Source organism: Esox lucius, chromosome 12, assembly GCF_011004845.1.
Source record: "Esox lucius isolate fEsoLuc1 chromosome 12, fEsoLuc1.pri, whole genome shotgun sequence".
NCBI classification, from domain to species: domain Eukaryota; kingdom Metazoa; phylum Chordata; class Actinopteri; order Esociformes; family Esocidae; genus Esox; species Esox lucius.
Genome location: NC_047580.1, coordinates 23548016 through 23567662, shown reverse-complemented (window position 1 = coordinate 23567662; position 19647 = coordinate 23548016). Strand labels below are relative to the sequence as shown.

The 19647-nt window shown below is 43.0% G+C and overlaps 1 protein-coding gene across 7 annotated transcripts; it reads right to left on the bottom strand.

Moving 5' to 3' along the window:
- Positions 1-54: 54 nt before the first annotated feature.
- Positions 55-14753, bottom strand: LOC105013718 (protein phosphatase 1 regulatory subunit 12B). 7 transcript variants are annotated; one of them, XR_002197598.2, is made up of 9 exons: positions 14292-14753; positions 14045-14158; positions 7670-7686; positions 7310-7433; positions 6969-7073; positions 6616-6666; positions 6284-6334; positions 5604-5705; positions 55-1339 (listed from the first exon to the last, which is right to left on the bottom strand). XR_002197598.2 is itself a non-coding variant. In XM_020052090.2 (9 exons), the coding sequence occupies exons 2-9, from the start codon at positions 14292-14294 to the stop codon at positions 2850-2852; spliced, it is 600 nt and encodes a 199-aa protein (XP_019907649.1). In that variant the 5' UTR covers positions 14295-14437; positions 14625-14753; the 3' UTR covers positions 2691-2849. The 7 variants fall into 7 exon arrangements, 5 of the variants coding, with proteins under 5 accessions (XP_010873744.1, XP_019907649.1, XP_034151649.1 ...); XR_828253.3 differs by having other exon boundaries at positions 5604-5702; XM_020052090.2 differs by lacking the exons at positions 55-1339; positions 5604-5705 and adding an exon at positions 2691-2984 and having other exon boundaries at positions 14292-14437; positions 14625-14753.
- Between the last annotated feature and the right edge of the window lie 4894 nt (positions 14754-19647).

Below are 19647 nucleotides of genomic sequence, written 5' to 3'. Positions count from 1 at the left end.
TTGCCAGTTGATAAAGGTTTTGGTAGAAATAGAACACTCCCGTAAAGACAACAGTCACGTTTAATCATCTAGTATTTATTGAGCGAGTGATCAAACAGCATGTGTACAAGTACAATTTGAGTTGACAATACATACATACGTAGACGGCAGAGTTGTTTCAACGTAAAATACTGTGTAGACAGATACCTTCATCGGTCTTTTAGGAAAGGCACATGTATTACACATATAAGAGGGGGCAGAAAGCCTAGTGGCCAGAGCACTGTGTAACCCACTGGTAACCCAAAGGTAGCTGGTTCCAATCCAATGGCGGACGAGGTGAAAATGATGTTGTTGCGCCTTTGAGCAAGGCACTTAATAGCTCCCGTAATTAGCTTTGAATGAAATAATCTGTTAAATGACTTACAGTAAATGTAAAGAAAGCCCTTGTGTGTTGTTCCTTGAGCCATCTGCATTACAAATCATGTAATTCCTTTGACCTTGAGTAAAAAAAGATGCTTTCCGTCTCATAACAGGAGGCACTATTTGGACTGTAATGTTACTGTTTCATTGAGTGCTTTGGGAGGTTATCAATAATGTTTTAGTTAAAATATAGTTATGTTAAGTATAAAGATAAAATAAATAAATACAAACAAATATCCAAATAACATAGCAGCCTACCATGTAGGCCGCACAAAATGTCTGCAAAACAGTAAATGTTTGATGAGAAGCTCAGAGAACATGGTCTGTGATGGAAATGTGGATTTTAATTGAACTACGAACTATAGATTATAAACACCTCATAACACAAGATAGTGGAAACATGAATGGCATTGTGTAATGGTATCAGTGTCATGAAAGGTTATTGAAAGAAACACAATAGGAGTGGGCCTATTGTTTGAGGATAAGCAAAAGAAATATGTTTTTTTGCAGTGCACAATTTAGCACAAAATAACTGAATACACTCATATGTAAGGTATAAATATGTTGATGTGCGATAAAGAGAATGCTGGTTCTGAACTGACTGGACTCCAGGTCAACACTCTCACACACTGTGTGCTCTTCCGCTCACCTTTGACCTCCCGGGACTGGAGTTGGTCTTATGAGCACAGATATCAAGGGGTCATCAGGAATTCGAATGTTCCTCACCATACCTCTGAGAGCATTTAGATGGTGACAGGTGTCATTAAGAACCATGGTGTACTCTCAGTGGGCGGGGTCTGATGATGGTGACAGGGAAGTACCCTGTGGCTCTGGACAAAGGGCATCCACCCTGTTATTTGGACAGCTTGCTGATGACACGGATAAGAGCCCCGTTCTCGTCCTTCAGTCTCTGGTTATCTGATTTGAGCTCTGTTAGGACCTACAGGAACAGAGTACGGAATCCAGCATTAGATTGTCGTGGTAGCAAGCTAATTCTGTACAGGAAACAGTGCTGAAGCAAAATGTATTGTAAAAGAAAACATGTGAATAATAGTTGACATTGCATAGTCTTTTGCCTACTTGTCTTCTAATTCTAAGTGAAGTTCTCAGGCAATGTAAGAATGAGGTTGAATACTGAATCATAATAAATGAGTGGACACTACAGTATCTACAGTACAGTCACTACATGCAAGTATCAACATATGAAAGCAACGAGAACATCCAGAAATAGTGCAGAAGGTAAGGACATTTCTTTGTTGTGTGTGTTTTATGTGCCAACTGTGAACTGAGAGAGATGGGAGAGAGAGAAAGGAGGGGAGGCAGAGAGGGAGGGGAGGGAGAGAAAGGAGGGGAGGCAGAGAGGGAGGGGAGGGAGAGAAAGGAGGGGAGGCAGAGAGAGATGCAAGGCAGTCAGCTTCCTCTATTTAGGTCACCTCCCACAGCATGAGTAATGATTAAAAATAACCACGATCTTTGTGAGAATCTCCCCCATCCCCCACAGACAGTGCAGTGAACAATAAGGTTTTGTGCTTGCCTGGAAAACCATACCAACACAGACGACCGTGCACTCATCCCTTCACCTCTGTCTGTTCCAGATAAGCAGGTGAGTAGCAGCGTATTGTTGTCTATTATAGAGTATTTGACTATGCATACTAACAATGCCCTTAAAGAACAACCACTATTTGTCCTGTTCTGCTTTGGTCACTGACAGAGTATGTACACATGTCTTTGGGCCTGTAGAAAAAAGGGTTTGGTGAGTCAATGGATGCCAATGGGATTACACATTCCACTTTCACTCCAACATGATTGAGACAAGCAACATGTCCCAATTCCCTAACAGCCACTTTGCATATGACACTGTTGCAAAACATAACTAGAAATATTTGGGAGATGTATTTGGAGGACATATTGTATATTAAAATGTGTATATATGCAATCATGTTAATCCAGAAAATGTTACCCTGCTGAGTTTGACACTGGCAGCAGTAAATTAGCATCCAGCATGTTTGTGGGTGTGTTCAATATGACGGTTGAGTGAATAGCCGGGCTATAATGTAATAATAAAGAAATGCCACCCTGCAACTACTCTGCGGGTCTCTACACAGCCTAGTGAAGCATTTTCACCCATGCAGCATGCAGCTAAAAATAGACTCAAAGGCAGCAGTCACAAGAGATGTTTTTTTTAGGGGGTTGCCCTTTACAGGCCTTGTGGGAGAGTGATTGCGAGCGAGGCATGCGGCACGAGTGAGAATGGCCTGACGGTGAAGGAGGGAGAGATGGAGTAACCTGCCTGAGAAGAGTGCCACAGTGGGAAGGGGAGGAGGTGCAGCAGAACCAGAAGGAGGATGGATGAGAGGAGGGCAGAGGAGGAGGTGTGGCTGACGCCTCAGGGAGGGGAGAGCAGGAAGATGCAGCAATAGAAAGGTGGAGGTGTGGGAGTCAGGGGGGGGTTAGAGGTCCTCTGTCTCAGGCAGGGATGCCGCCTGGGAGAGTCGTGAGAGGACACGCAGCATGGCCCTGTTCTCAGCAAGCAGGCGCTGGTTGCCGCTCCGCAGTGCCTGCAGCTGAGCCAGAGCAGGACAGGCCTAGAGTACACACAGACAGAAAGACAGAGAGCAGGGCAGGCCAGTGCAAGGAGGCAGAGCTATAAACACACACAAACACAGACAGACTGAGGACCTCCTCAGCTACATTCACACAAACACACACACAAAGATTCTTTAAAAGAAACAAAATTGGCAAAAATGCTTGGCAAAAGAAAAAAACAAAGCACAGCAGGTTGCTATCCTTGGGTTTGCTCTGAAGTCTTTTAAAAGGCTGAGGGGTGGGGAGGTGCTGTATGATTAATATAAAGTTTGTTTACTCTACATAAATCATACGGGACATATCAGAGACTGCACGAAACACTAGCTTATTTGCTTGTGTAAACTTGCAGATACCGATAGCTTGAGACGCCACCATCCGAGGTTGCGCGTGCTACATTTTCGATAAAGCCACCCCTAGAGTTTTGCAAGTGTGACAACAATTATATCTGAACTGTATCAGTTTCCTGTGCTGTATGGAAGCATATCGCTTGATTTTCCCACGATTGACAGCCACGATCCTGCGTGGTAAGTCTTGAACATAAATTCAAACACTATGGAAATGATTATGCAAATCAAGCATTTTATTTTCCCCCTCGTAATGTAAACAAGAATATAGCTTGTCAGTAATGCTGGACTGAGGTGAGATGGGGCCAGGGACTTTTAATATAAGCTTTACCTCAGTAAGGGAGTTGAATAAGTTACAGTTCATAGAAAATGGAAATGATTAATTTCCTTGTGTGCCCTGGCAGGTCTTTGTGGTAAACCTCAGTGCAGTTTAGTGTGGTTTGATGCTGATCCTGGGAAAACCGCAGACAGGCCAGAAGGCAGCACACATACAGGCAGATGAAAAGTCAAGCCCTAAGTGGCTCGGAGAGTGGCCTCAGGAAGAATTCGGCCAGAAATTGAGAAGGGAGGACAAGTCCCAGACAGGAGAGGAAGGCTGTGTGAAGGGAAAAGCTGCAAGGAAAAGAGAAGTGAAGCCAAGTGAAGAGAAGGCCACAGGAAAAGAGAGGATGAACCAAGGGAGAAAGAGATGGAGGAGCTCCAGCTATCACCCCTGGGCATTTTGGATTAAACTGTTTGATGTCTGCCTTAACTTGGCCTGAAAACATACATGGATGTGATGTCTAAACACTTTCTTTATGCTGCTGCAATAGTTTTTCATAGCACAATGTTCTTACAAAACAATATTGAGAAGTTTCTGTTGTAGCAGAGAAAGAGAGAGGGGGGAGAGGAAAAGGACAGAGGACCGAGGGGGGAGAGGAAAAGGACAGAGGACCGAGGGGGGAGAGGAAAAGGACAGAGGACCGAGGGGGGAGAGGAAAAGGACAGAGGACCGAGGGGGGAGAGGAAAAGGACAGAGGACCGAGGGGGGAGAGGAAAAGGACAGAGGACCGAGGGGGGAGAGAGCGAGCATAGTGCCAGAAGGGGGAGATAGAGACAGAATGCATAATTATCCCTCATTATGTTTTAATGTTCTGGAAGTCTTTATATTTAATAAGAGCTGGCTGCATCAAGTCCTGTGAATACATTCCTACATGTTGCTAGTTGTTGAGTTACAGAGGCAGCCGAGCATGTTAATAAAGAGTTCTAAAACCTCAGACAGCCAACAGTGCACACAAGGCATGTGGGAACACATCAGATCAGTGTGTGTAGAGGAATAGCACGTGTGTGCAACTCTGCATGTACATATCCCTGTGCCAGCAGACACAAATGGCTGGAATGACCTTTAAGTGTTATTCCCAACCCGATTCCGTGATAACCTAGCCTCGGCGCGGCAACTCCGCAGCAGGTGTTGTGATGTTGGTAGACGGAAACGTTCCCGCTGAAAGCGAACATGCCTCGTAAGCCGATCCGATTCTTATACGATCGCCAGCTCAGCCCGGACTTTACGTACACCCAACCATAACACAAGCAGTCGCCGTAACGTGACATGACAAGGCAGTCCCGTCTCGTCATGTTCGTTTCAGCGCTGAAACGCTGCGATCTAGGATGCCAACACCTGGCCGCCGTGATGCAGTTGTACTGCAAAGCAGGGCCTAAGAGAAAGCAACTGGTTTTATGGCTGTTAGAGCCGGCCTACTGGGATAAGAGCCAGCCTACTGGGATATGAGCCAGCCTACTGGGATAAGAGCCAGCCTACTGGGATATGAGCCAGCCTACTGGGATAAGAGCCAGCCTACTGGGATAAGAGCCAGCCTACTGGGATAAGAGCCAGCCTACTGGGATATGAGCCAGCCTACTGGGATAAGAGCCAGCCTACTGGGATATGAGCCAGCCTACTGGGATAAGAGCCAGCCTACTGGGATATGAGCCAGGCTACTGGGATAAGAGCCAGCCTACTGGGATATGAGCCAGCCTACTGGGATATGAGCCAGCCTACTGGGATATGAGCCAGCCTACTGGGATATGAGCCAGCCTACTGGGATATGAGCCAGCCTACTGGGATATGACTGTACGTCTAATGTCTTGGCTGATGTCCTGATGTGTGCACATCTGTGTGTGTTTGTGTGTGTGTTTTGATGGCCAAGACATGTGTTCATGCTCAGGTCTCAAAAGTGGTGAGGTGACAGGCAGGTGTCAAACACTTGTCCATGACATCTGGATCAGACCACTCACCATCCCGGGCCCCCCCCTACCCTGCCCTGAGCCAGCCTGCCCCGGGGTTAGGGTTCAGGGCTGGTACCCACAGCGGAAGTTTCGCACTGGGGGGGTTCCCTGCTGAGGCAACATGGGTTCACAACATGGAGTCACAACATGGGTTCACAACATGGAGTCACAACATGGGGTCACAACATGGGGTCACAACATGGGGTCACAACATGGGGTCACAACATGGGGTCAAAACACTTTGTCTCCATCATAACCTCTGCCTGTTGATTGTAGTGTTTCCGACTTGAATGAGTTTCATATCTGTAAATCCTGAATGATATTCTGGTACTGTTTTCCTCTTTCCTCCTGCTCTTTAAAATGCTAAATACGCAAAATGAGTTGAGTAATCCCTAACAAAAAGCAGGTCCTTTGCTCTTGGATGGAGCCTGGTATATAGCTGGATGTACTGTAGGACAGTCAGCAAAAAGTAGGCTGTGCTGTTAGGTGTGGGACTGCAGAAGCGCTGTGAGCTCTGTCTCTCTCCATGCCTGAGCCATGAACCTGACAAGGTATACTAAGAAGAAATCAGGGTAATGAGACTGAGGTTTTGACCTTGGTCCTCCTCCCTCAACCTCACTTGTTTTCCTATAAGAAACGTTCATGGCCTTCACTGATCTCCCTGTTGCCTGTTTCACTGGATCATTTACCTTAAGCTCTTCCTCCATGTCTGTTACCCTCTTCTCCAGAGCCTGTTTTTCCTGAGAAGGGGAGGGGGAAGAATACTTCAGGTTAGATTAAAGGTTTCTAGTTTTAAGTTGAGTTACATTTTATTCCAACACATAATGAGAAGTCCATTGTTGAATGAACAGGGACCAACACGCCTCATTTGCCTCATACAGACATGATACAGAAAAGTACTGAAGAAGACAGAGATAAAAGGAAGCAAAGACAATGTGTCGGTATTGAAAGGGAATTGAAATGGAATTGGAAGGGAATTGGAAAAGGAAGCCCTGAGGATTTTTAAGAAAGCGGTAATTACCCTTTTCTCTGACTCAAGTACATTGGATCTTTCCGATATTCTGTCCTGTTTCTGTAAGACAGAATCCACTATTATCAAAAGTGAATAAAACAATGCATTTAGGTTGACCTAAATTCAGATAAAACAGAAGTTTAAATCCAGTTTACAACACTTTGAACAGGATCCACTGGATCATCTCAGTCTGCTGGCGGTTTCCTGGCAAGAGATGCTGCTAAAATGCCATGTTCATGTCGTCTAAACTAAACTGAACATAACTAAGATGGTCCCCAAAGGGCTATGCAGTGTAAACTCATTGTTGTGCTCAGCACAGTGTCGGGGAAGGAGGGTATTTTCAGTCAGACCCAATACCCTACCTGGGCAACTCTGTCGAGCTGGATGCGGATCTTGGCCAGCTCCTGTTTGCTCTCATCCAGCCGTGACTTCAGCTTGTCATTTTCTGCCAAAGCTTTTTCATACATCTGAAAGAGGTGTGTCATTCATGTCACATGGAAATACCTCATCATCTGATACAATGAGCCCTATGCTAGGATGCCTCAGTCATGCCCCGGTTCTATCAACAAGAAGGGGGATTGTAGAACTTCGTTCTTTTCCTGCCTCAACTCTCCTGGTTGGGACACAGCTGTGCTCTATGTAGAAAAAAACACATGTACTGTACATGGATTTATTTTTTGTTCCATTCTGGCATCTACAGTACCTTCTTGTAGTCCCTGGGGCTTGAGTCATCCTCCTGCTTGGACACTGATGCCAGTCTGGTCTCCCTGCGTGTGTAGGAGCTGGTTCTGCCCAGAGGTTCGGCCCTGCTGTCCCCACTGTTCGACCTAGGAGAAAGGAGCTCCCTGAGTGGGTGGTTTTACAACGTCCAGCAGCGCAGCTGACATTACCACTGTGTTGGAACATGAGCGCTGCGACGCACAGACACTGATAGGAACACTGAAACACAGTAGGCATTTTCGTTTGGAGGGCTGTATGCGTTACTTTTCATAAAGCTAAATTACAAAAATGTTGGTCAGTTTTAGACAAAAGCAAATAAAGGTCTGTCTAAATCTATACATACCTGGATGCCCGTTCATGCTGAAAATTAACAGAGGAAAACAATGTTAGCGACTTCTGATATGTACTGTTATGAGAAACAGCTCTTACTGTACATCATTTCATTTTGAGTACTGTCATTAAACTGATTTAAACCGCACAGAAGTTAAATACCTAAACATTTGTAAGTATAAACCGAAGACTTCAGACATAAAATATTGCATAGGCTTTTCCCCTGCTGACAGAGTTCACACAGGTCATCTTTCTCCAGTAAGCCCTGCTAATGTTTTAATGAGTGTTTGCCACACTGACTGCCTGCAGCACAGAGATGACATCATGTCGCTGAAAGGCCCCAGTTTACTGAACGAGAGACTCCAAGCAACGACCTCATGGTACAGCATGCTGCTGATGTCATACTGCTGGTGTCTCAAACAACACCGTATCGCCCATACAAGGGATGCACCTTTAAGCAGGCCTTCATGGGAATGTGGGGGATGAGGCGAGGTTTGGCTCATTCTTGAATTATTCAGCATAATTGAGTATATGTAAATATACTCAAACTAATCTCAGTTGGAACATAGTTTTTGTCACAATTCAGGATGCTTTGAGTGTACTAACTTAAATACTAATTCAATTCTAATAAAAAGGGCATTCAAAAACAAAATAAATCTAAATAATGACAAATAACATGGTAATTAATAATTTTACTTCAGACAGTATCGATTGATGAACTAAGCTTTTAGCATTTGTGGAGTAAATTTAAGATCATTCTGTTTTACTTCAAATGTGCCATTGATGTTTCCCTTACTGGCTGCTACTGCTTCTCTATGTGGCCGAATGGTAACAATGAATTATTTCTAACTACTTACAAAGCAACTAAGTTTATATGGAATGGGAAAAAGAACCCACATACACTGAACTGCATTTTCCACCAGAAATGCCATGAACTTGGATTTTTATATTGACTGATCTTCCCTGACATTTACTGACCTCCCCTGACATTTACTGAACTTACAAATAACCTTCTGATGTATTTCAATACCTACAATCCATAAGCATAAGCATTTTTTAAGGTGTGTTTACTGAGATTATAATTCAATGTGTCTGATAATTCAATGTGTTCAAAAAGAGAGAATTATAAAGTTTAGGGGGACAATGTTTTTGCTGTCTTATGTTAAAACAATTGTTATGCTAGTAGATGTTTCTTCAATGGAAAAGCAATGGACATTAATGTTTCACTCGTTTGGTTACCAGAGGGAGAAGTCATGATAAAAAAAATAAAATGTTTGAGGAAGGCTGGACTTGATACTGCTTGTCTGTCTGGGTTTGGCCTGACATGTTAACTGGCCTGGATTTTAACTGCGATTCAAGTGGATACACTGTAGGGATATGAACCATTTACTTGAATAAAGTGTAAAGTCTAGACTATTCTTGCTCCAAAATCTTTATCTTCAGTTTCCATCTGAGCTCTCTGCTCTAAGCGACATATGGTTGTGTTCTGTCAAAATCGACCAAGTAAGTAAACCATCCCCTATGACCTGACAATCAGTGCTAGAAAATGTCTTAACAGCAATCGATAGACTTGACCCATAGTTGCTCCTTGGCCAGTGAACATTATGACATGAAAAAAGTACTCATAAAAAGGGTGAGCTCTATAGTGAGAGAGATAGATAGTGAAAGCAATTGATAGTGTGATATCCTTGTTATCTCTGCTGAGATGTCATGTTCTCTTGCATTCTTTGAGATTAGGAGCTGTTAGCCAGCCTGGGATAGAGAAACGTTTAAAAACTGAAAAAATAGGCTTATTCCCTGGCCAGGGGACCATTCTCTTTTTTTTTTTTAAACAATTTAAATTACACACTAGTCTTTTATTCCGTGTTGGGAAAGCTACTCTGAAAATTTAATTCAACATCAAGCAACCAGTTACAAGAACTGAAAGACATTTACATTTAACCTCAGTTTAGACATTACTTGTAATTAGTAAGTGTCACATCAAAATGTCCCTGGGAAAAAGTATACTATCTGAATCTGTCAAAATCACTGAAATATACTGTATACTTTAGGAAACATGACTGCAAGAATTAACCTTTTTACAACTGCAAGAACAGGAAAACAAGGCCAAGTGGTGAGGGAGAGATTGTTGGGCTCTACTGCTCATTTTCTTCAAACACAGGCTAATTACAGAGTAGACAATGACTGTTTATACCTTAAGGGCACATAAGTGCAAAGTTTGTGCAAGCTTAATAAATGCATTTGAATTCCCCATTGATTGATTTTTAATTTAACGTTCATGCATGTGATAAAGCACTGTTGTTTGGTTTATTAGGATTTCTATTACTCTATTGGCTGCACATGCTGCAGGCACTCTTCCAGGAGTCCTCATAAAAGATTGGATCACTGACAAAAACAGCATGAGATAATCACATTAAATAACAAATACTTATTTTAGATTTCATTGTCAAGACACCTAGTAACAACAAAAAATACAACTGACATACCAAATAAATACAGTAGATATGCGTGTTCTTTCATTTTTGTTTGCAATCTGTTTTAAAGATAAACTTTGTTGTGACTATCCGGGCTGAACCCAAGAGCAGGAGCAGATAAAATTGTCTGGTCTTTATTAACAGGCTGAAACACTATAACATCCACATGGATTTTAGAGGGGAATAAATTCAGGCGCACCACGAAAGACGTTCCCCTCCTCTGTGAATGTTTATACAGCACTGCCAAAGCTGCCTGGCCTTATGTGGTCATGTGTTAGACTCCATGCAGCCTTGTCTGAATCCAGACCAGAGAGACCTCAGTGACCTCTGATAAAGAAGGACCAAGGATGAACGGGGTCAGGAAGGCCAATCGATCACTTGGTGGTCTCATGTCTTCAACAAACTGCACTTTCATTGGAGAATAACATTCATCCAGAAGATTCTCAGCTGCATACAACTAGGGCTTGTATTACTTACGACCTGTCAGATCCCTATGTACCTGCTGGAATCATTTTAGGGATTCTTGAGAGCGCAAATTCATACTGAACTAATAATGAAGGGACTCAAACTTTAAATAACAATCTCCATAAAAAAATATTGCAATGTGAAAAATTGCTTAATAATCACATACAACACAACACACTAAACAGAATAGTCCTTTGCAAATTACCTCTGAGCTGGCTAGGGGATAGCTGGAGTAACTGAGCCTGTACCACAAGTTGAATAGCATAGATCCAGGTCATGCAGAAACATCAACTGTGACATTCCCAAATGTCTTTAAATATTTTTGCTCTATTACCGTTAGCCAGGCACAGATCAGGGGGACCTAAAGATCAGGATCATGAATGATTTAAATAAAGTTCCTAGATGTTTTGTTTTAGAGCTAATCACACATTGTTGCCAAGTAAAATCATGTACACTAATACATTTACACTGTGATAGCGCTGAGGTTTGGGATGAAAACCACAATGTGTTCTGAGTTAGAAAGAAGCGAGGTACATGCTAAAACTGGGCCCAGACAAATCCTCTCTTTCTCAATTTTAAAAGCAACAGAATATAGATTTGTGTCTTCATAAACCCCAGCAGATTCCTGGGGGAGAATTCCACCGTAGTAGAAATTACGGCAGAGCATTAGATTGATGGAGCTGGCCGTGGCTGAATAGCACTGAGGGCTCTGTGTAAACACGCTCGCCATGGCCGATCAAAACACACCACGCTGGGGGTCCACTGCTGTACAGCACACACACTCGGAGTCGACTGGGCTGTTGTGGCGCGTCATTCCTCATACACTCCCCATACAAACAGTTCCCCTGTTAGTACGCAACGGGTAAAACCATACACCATCATTCCCTCCTACAGGCCAACTATGGTTTTTAATTAGCTCCCGGCTAGTCCCATGCCTGATGCAAAGCCTGTGACAGTGAGGCTTTGCTTGATCTTACTGCTTTCAAAGAATGTAATTTCTTTAAAGACCCTTTCAATCCCCCCCCTCTCCTCTCCCACTCCTTTCTCCCCTAGGCTGCATGCCTGGAGTAGCCCCAGGTTCACCTCACCAGAATGAACATAGGCTACTGTACTGAACACAAAACCATAAAAGCCAATGTTGCTTCCCCAGCTGTTAACATCCAGTTTTTTTTTCACTCCCCCTCCTCTTTATATTTTATATCCTCTCTTGCCATTTCTGGACATCATTTGGTAAATGAACGATAAAAGTAAACAACCAAAGAAACTCCCCATTTTGGCTTATTTTTCTTACTTGGAACCGTTTTCCTTGTCCAAGTACTGGAAGTGTGACATGAAGCGTTGCCTTTTAGGAGGCACAGTGTGTTTGCTTGTTTACATTCAGAGCCTGTTGCTCAATGTCTACAGCTGTGCTGCATACACCACAATATCTCCTTTTGTAGAAAGAAATGCACCACATTTTTATCCTAAACATGTGGAGATTAAAAGAAAAGTCACACCAACATGCCATTACTAATTTTTATTTTATGTTTCTCGCTTTCAATTTTCTCCTTGGAAAAGGAAAATATGGGTTTGTGTCTATCCTGACTGAATGGAAACTACATTCTTTATTGTGGATGTACTATGGGAATCATTTTAAATAGTCTAATTGGAAAAAGAAAAAATAATCAAATGCCCACTGAATTCTTCATAATTCTCCTAACATCATTAGAGGACTATGATACTGTCAGTTCTGTGGTAGTAGGGGCTGTGTTACTGCCAGTTCTGTGGTAGTGGGGGCTATGATACTGTCAGTTCCGCGGTAGTGGGGGCTATGATACTGCCAGTTCTGTGGTAGTGGGGGCTATGATACTGCCAGTTCTGTTGTAGTGGGGGCTATGATACTGTCAGTTCTGTGGTAGTGGGGGCTATGATACTGTCAGTTCTGTGGTAGTGGGGGCTATGATACTGCCAGCTCTGTGGTAGTGGGGGCTATGAAACTGTCAGTTCTGTGGTAGTGGGGGCTGTGTTACTGCCAGTTCTGTGGTAGTGGGGGCTGTGTTACTGTCAGTTCTGCGGTAGTGGGGGCTATGATACTGTCAGTTCTGTGGTAGTGGGGGCTATGATACTGCCAGTTCTGTGGTAGTGGGGGCTATGATACTGTCAGTTCTGTGGTAGTGGGGGCTATGATACTGTCATTTCTGTGGTAGTGGGGGCTATGATACTGCCAGTTATGTGGTAGTGGGGGCTATGATACTGCCAGTTCTGTGGTAGTGGGGGCTATGATACTGTCAGTTCTGTGGTAGTGGGGGCTATGATACTGTCAGTTCTGTGGTAGTGGGGGCTATGATACTGTCAGTTATGTGGTAGTGGGGGCTATGATACTGCCAGTTATGTGGTAGTGGGGGCTATGATACTGTCATTTCTGTGGTAGTGGGGGCTATGATACTGCCAGTTATGTGGTAGTGTGGGCTATGATACTGCCAGTTCTGTGGTAGTGAGGGCTATGATACTGCCAGTTATGTGGTAGTGGGGGCTATGATACTGCCAGTTCAGTGGTAGTGGGGGCTATGATACTGCCAGTTCTGTGGTAGTGGGGGCTATGATACTGCCAGTTATGTGGTAGTGGGGGCTATGATACTGCCAGTTCAGTGGTAGTGGGGGCTATGATACTGCCAGTTCTGTGGTAGTGGGGGCTATGATACTGTCATTTCTGTGGTAGTGGGGGCTATGATACTGTCATTTCTGTGGTAGTGGGGGCTATGATACTGTCATTTCTGTGGTAGTGGGGGCTATGATAGTTGAGCACCTGTCTCCTTTGTTCCTTTTTTGATTATTTAAATGAGCAGATTGTGCTACAACGGCAGAGGCAGTACTATTAAATAATTATGTAATGGATAACACATTAATACACATTAATGTAAGACATGAACTCATGAACTTAAAACAACAGCAGGAAATGACCGATGGAATATTTCAATCCAAAAGTATTTTCCAAGTGGCCAGGCACAGCCCAGTAGATCCTCCCTGCTCGCTTGTCTTTAAGGGGTTGTGAGCTACTCAGGTGGTCATGGGATGGGAAGTATCCAAAGAACACATCTAAACTCATCCTATCTACAGAGATGCCTTTTTTCCTGTTTATGAACGACAAACTAAATTAGTCAGATTGCAAAATTAGCTCTTAACGCTCAAATACCGTTAGGTGTTTTTGTTGAGGACACGGCAGTAGGAGATGTTAATAACAACAACATCAATATTAAGATTAACATTTAAAATCTGCAAGTTTAATGAGACTCACATAAACACAAGCACACTTGATTAGGGATCATTAGTAATACGCTGAGCCAAGTAGCGAATTCATGGGAGATCAAAAGAACAGAAAGTACTCATTTCTATAGTTCAACCAGGTTTAAAAACGTAGGCTACAAAAACTACTGAGGATCTGACAGGGGAGCAAAACGTTAGCATCTTACTCTGAAGTTCTTGGCGGTGGGAGAGGGTGAGGAGGGTGGTGATGAGTCTGAAAGAGACTTCCTTGTCCTGGACAGCTCCTTGGTGCGCGGGTATATAGACGACATCTCCTCATTCTACCCAGGACACAAAAACAGGTCTGATCAAGCCTCTACGGTACCACCCTCCAACAGAGGCTTTTCAATGCAGAACAGACAACAGCTGCACAGATCCGAAGATCACTCTTACGCTACAACTGCGCAGACCAACCATGACTGTTGTTGCTGCTGCGCTCACCCTCACCAGGGATTCTGAACTACAGGTGCGTGTGTGTGGAGCTCTGTTCCACAGTCCACAGGGCTGGATGGAGAAGCTGCTAATTCTGGAACGATCGCTGCTGATATAAGCTTTCTTTTCTTCTTCCACAAAGACAGCAAAGTGATCATTAGACAAGAATGAAAATAATTGAAGTTACTCCTACAAACAAGGGCATCTCTGCCTCTCAAAAAGTGACGCGATTTGTTTAAGGATTTTTAAACTCCACAGCTTCAGAACCTAAATCGTATTTTGCACCCGAGTCAACAAAACGCTCTAACTACTCACACCCAAAGATTAACCGGACTACAGTGAAAAGTTACTTCCAGATGAGTTCGTTCCATGTTTCTCTAAATATCCTCTCTCTTCCTCTCTCTCATTCTTCTTCCCTCGTTCTCTCTCCTAGTTTCTTTCTCTCCTCTTTCTCTCTCCCTCCCCATCTAAGCTCACGCTCTCAACCCCTCACCCCCCTCTCTCCCCAGCTCTGGCAGTATTCTCGGGCGGACTGCCAAATGCTCTGCTGTGTACAGGTTCTGGGCTAAAGCTGTCCACTGATGTGGATGTGGGGTAGGAGAAGGGGGAGTACATGGACAAAAGCAGAGGGCTGATTTGGAGGTCCCAGGAGGTCAACTTTACCACTCAGGGAGAGTGAAGATCAACAGTGACCAGTCAAGTAACCATGTCCTCCCATGATGCTCCAAGGGAGAAGTGATATTATCATTTGGATGTAGGGGCACCATCTGAAGGAACTTGCCATGACACTGTAAAAACAATGACAGTGAGCCGAGCTCACAGGCTAATTCTAATGTGGTGCTTCATCACACGGCGGCGTGGATTTCTTCTTGCGTTGACGATTACCTCATGTACCGAGCCTTGTCAAACAAAGACTCAATCTGTGGCAAAGGCATGGGGTTCTATTAATTGCTGCTATGGTTCTTTGTCCATCTTACACAGCCCCCACCCCCACCCCACCCCACCCTCGCCCCCACCCAGCGAAAGAGACAGAGAGAGAGAATGAGAGCATGAGACAGAATGAATGCTGGCCTGGCGGTCTGGTGTTGAGCCCAGGCCTGGTACTCCCTTTCCAAGCTCTGAGTCATAGCGAGGACAGAGGTCTGTCTCTCCTGTTCCCTCGTTATTTTAACGAGTACACTCAGTGACTGTTGTGCTCCGGTAATGCAGCCATTTAACTGCAGTATTCAAAATACTTCCCTTGGAAATAAATTTGCAATGTAAAATCCATGTCCACTCTCTATTTGAAGTCTGAACTCGGACCTACAGTATTACATATGCACATTGACTTTACAATTCATGCCTTTATGGATTAAATTATTTCTGTGCAGAAAGAAAGTGTCATTCTACTGTAGCTGTGACTTGTGTCATGTCATATTAATTAAAAAATGATATATGTGCATAATGGCCCCAAACATTTTCATAATTAAATTTCTGAAATTAGATTTTAATCTGTCTGTACACATTGTTCCAGTACACATCCACCAAGCTTCACAGACCATCTGTGCAAGTCTGCTGAAGGAAGAGTTTCTACTAGCTCATCAGGAAGTCCAATGACTTCCCTGTGGCATTGAACTGCAGTGGCCCTAGCTGTTGATAGACCTGCTGAGAACAATATAAAGAGTGGATTTCAGCTGGAGTTCCCCACACTGGATATTGGGCTTAATGTAGTTGAACAGACTAACTCTCTCCTTTATGACTTTCCATATGGAACATTCTGACTCAACCATTGGCTGGGGTCTCCCCTTCTCGGTCTCAGAATAACTTGGGTCTCTACACTCTTACTTTGAAGTAAAGTGCTTGGAAGTACTCAAGTTACGGTCATCCGTGTATTGCAATACGCTGCCCTGGCAAATGCAAAATAAAGTTTTCAAGTAATGAATAGTGGCTGTTAAACTGGTGTTAGTGCTCCTGGCAGAGACAGGTCCCGGGTGCGTGGTCAATCTGCCAGTCACACAGAGACCAAAACCCAAACATTCAAGCAGAGACAAAAACATACATACAGTGGGGAGAACAAGTATTTGATACACTGCCGATTTTGCAGGTTTTCTTACTTACAAAGCATGCAACAAAATGCAAATGAATTACTTAAAATTCATAAAATGTGATTTTCTGTATTTCTGTTTTAGATTCCGTCACACAGTTGAAGAGTACCTATGATAACAATTACAGGCTTCTACATGCTTTGTAAGTGAGAAAACCTGCAAAATCGGTCATGTATCAAATACTTGTTTTCTCCCCAATGTATATACGCTGACATGTTATAACTGATAAACTTTCAGACATACAAACTCCCTTCCCATCTGTTTTCTTTCATTCCTGGTTGATCTTTAACATCTTCACAGGGGATTAACTATCCCTCTCCTTAAGTCACAGCTGAGTGATTATGAATTCTGAGATCACAGATAGTCTGGGGCTGTAATAACCTGGTGTTCTAATGCTACCCTCAGACATCCTAAAACAACATGCTCACTGCAGCAGCAGAACTCCAGAATCCCTGTGGATTACATAGCTGGGCTCCTTGTCATGATGGGCTATCCAGATCTACCTCTACTTACATTCACAGTGGATCTTTAGCTCTCAAAGCTGTCATGATCAGGTCTGTGAGGAAAGGAGACTTTCAATATGTGGTAATTACACCTTGAAGCAAAGTACTTTTCTTTCTCTTTCTCTCTTTTTGTCTAACTTTCCCTACTTCTTTCTTTCAGCCTCCCTGTTAATGATCCCCTTTTAGGAGCAGTAATTCCGGATAAAATCTCATGCAATGTACAAAAATATAATCAACTCATAGCAGCCCTAGCGCAACAATGGAAGAGGCAGTGATAAAGAAAAGAAAAAGGATTTAATTAGTCTCATTGCCACCTATAAAAACTGTTTAACTTATAGTCAAAAGGTTTGTCGGCTAAGCCTGGTAAAATTCATTGGGGAACAGGTGTTTGATGTGCCAGTACCATGGCATTGGCTCTGTGATCCGATATAGGAAATAACCCTTGACCCATCCATACACACATTTCAATTCAAGACATTGTATGGAACACATGCAGCAAAAATATGCTCAGCTTTTGGGGCATTGAACAGTCCGGACATAGCAGATTCTACCACGAAGAAACAGTTGTTGGATCATCTCATCCGGTACTGTCTATCGGTGGCTAGTTTATGGAGTCCAGTAATGGCTGCCATAACATAATATCAGGATGTAGTATGACATACTGTACATTTGGGAAGCAGGACTGTAAATAGGAGACACTGTGCTCTTGGGCAGTATCAAGAGATATGATAACCATCTGGTGTACAAACATTTTCATAAAAAAAACAATTAACAGGTAAAAATCTAAATTCAAAAATCTAATAGTTAGTTGATACATTGTATGGTAGCCATGCGGGACAACTACACAATCAAGTAGTAGTAAATACAACTTAATTAATACTGCAGCTACCAGCAAAATTCTACCAGGGAAAAAACAAAAGACAAATTGCAAGCACTTCTCCACAGAGGCGGGTTGTGATTTTCAGTAACATATATAGAGAGAAAGAGTTATTCTTTTTATACTGTACTGTATATGCATCACAGGTCATCATTGGTAATGGGCACAGAGTCACAGTATAATCTCTTTCAGATAAAACCATGCTGGCTGGGTTAGGGGGGAATGCTCATCCCAGTCAGACGAAGACCCCTAACCAACAACTGGGATTCTCCCCTGCTGGCAGCTGGGCCATCACACACCCGTGAGCTCAGAAAGCTATAAATAACTCTTTCACACTACAGTAAACAGAGTAAACCACAGACAAATTATTCTACATTCTTCTCTGGGACTTTCCTTCACAGCCCCTAAATCCGTTTCTCATTTCCCCCCCATCACTATCTATTTCTGGGCATCTCCATTTCACTGCAAGCCCATTAAGAACAATGAACACAATATCACTCTCACAGTCTCTATGTGAGCTTTTTTTCACTGAAGCTGAACCGAATTGTTTTGAGAAGACTCTCCAACCTCATTCAGACACCACCCTAAGAGTTATGTGCACAACAGGCTTCATGGAGACAGTCTGTACTGATGCCTAACCTACAGTGATGTCACAGACAGAGTGAGGGAGCGACAGAGATGGATGGAAAGAGCAAAAAAGGCAGAGCTAAATAGAGACATGAGAGTGAAAATGATCCTGGCTGTAGAATGTTGCTAATTTTCAATGTAAAATACCTACAACCATTGCCGGTATGCCCCTGACAATTCCCAATGTATTACGACCCAGGCCTTTCTTAGATAGTTCGTGATAGGGCTGTGCCATCGCATTGGGACAGAATCCAGAACAGACAGATGCACCTCTTCCTTTTTCCTTCTCTGACCACATCACATGCTCCAAGGCATCTAGACATTCCATACCATATAGGGCAAATTGGGGAGATCCTGTGTCTTAGCTTGGAATTATATTCAGTAGAGCCAGTTTTATTGCTAATTTAGTACTCAGTAAATCAAAAACATAAACCTTTATATAATGTGCAGCTGTTTAGTGCTAAAAGCTGATTTGTCATAATATGATTCTGATATAATTTCGCAAGTTCAGAAGGAAATATATACTGTGCATTTACATATTTATGTGGTATAAATGACTGCCATTTAGGTACACGCAACCACAAATCCTTCTTAGTTTTCCTTTTCTATTAACCGTGCAGACAGCATTAGCCTTACTGTCATTAAAACAATGGGAGAACCAGAGCTATGGCACAAAGCCTCAACAAGTCTTCTAAATCATTTCAAACCAAATGGTACAGCACGCAAATATAAGATGAACATAGAGAATATAACCAATAACCTATTGAAATATATATTTATTTTTATTTGCCCAAGAATAAGTAACTCTATCATTTGCACATTAAAATCTCTGAAACACTGATAATGGTGGTAGACAATGTATAGGGACAGAATACACAAAATCTATGGAAACCTGACACAATAGCAAATCCAAAACAGGAAAACCTAACGTGAATCAAGTATATTTATATGGGCAGAGGTTGAAACGTGCATGAAATATTCATGAACGTTTAGATAGCTTGCTGCTGCTAGCAAATTTGACCTGGAGATAAACTTAAAAAAAAAAAAAATCTGAAATACATAGTGTTTTTTGGAGGGGATCTTTGTAGAATGTTTACTTGGGTCAGAGGGACATAGCCCGCCACCTTCCCTCCAACGAGGTCCTACATGACTTCAGGAAGAGAGCATGCAAGATCTTTACAGACCCCTCCCACGCTGGTCACTCATTGGTCTAAATTATCTCCTCTTGCAGGCAGAGGGCAGCTCAA

Excerpts from the sequence above, each read along its gene's own strand:
- LOC105013718 (XM_034295758.1), bottom strand. Across the intron at positions 6,667-6,968 it reads AGCTCGACAGAGTTGCCCAG|AAACAGGACAGAATATCGGA; the intron begins GTAGGGTATTGG and ends TCTGTCTTACAG. Across the intron at positions 6,335-6,615 it reads TACTTGAGTCAGAGAAAAGG|GAAAAACAGGCTCTGGAGAA; the intron begins GTAATTACCGCT and ends TCCCCTTCTCAG.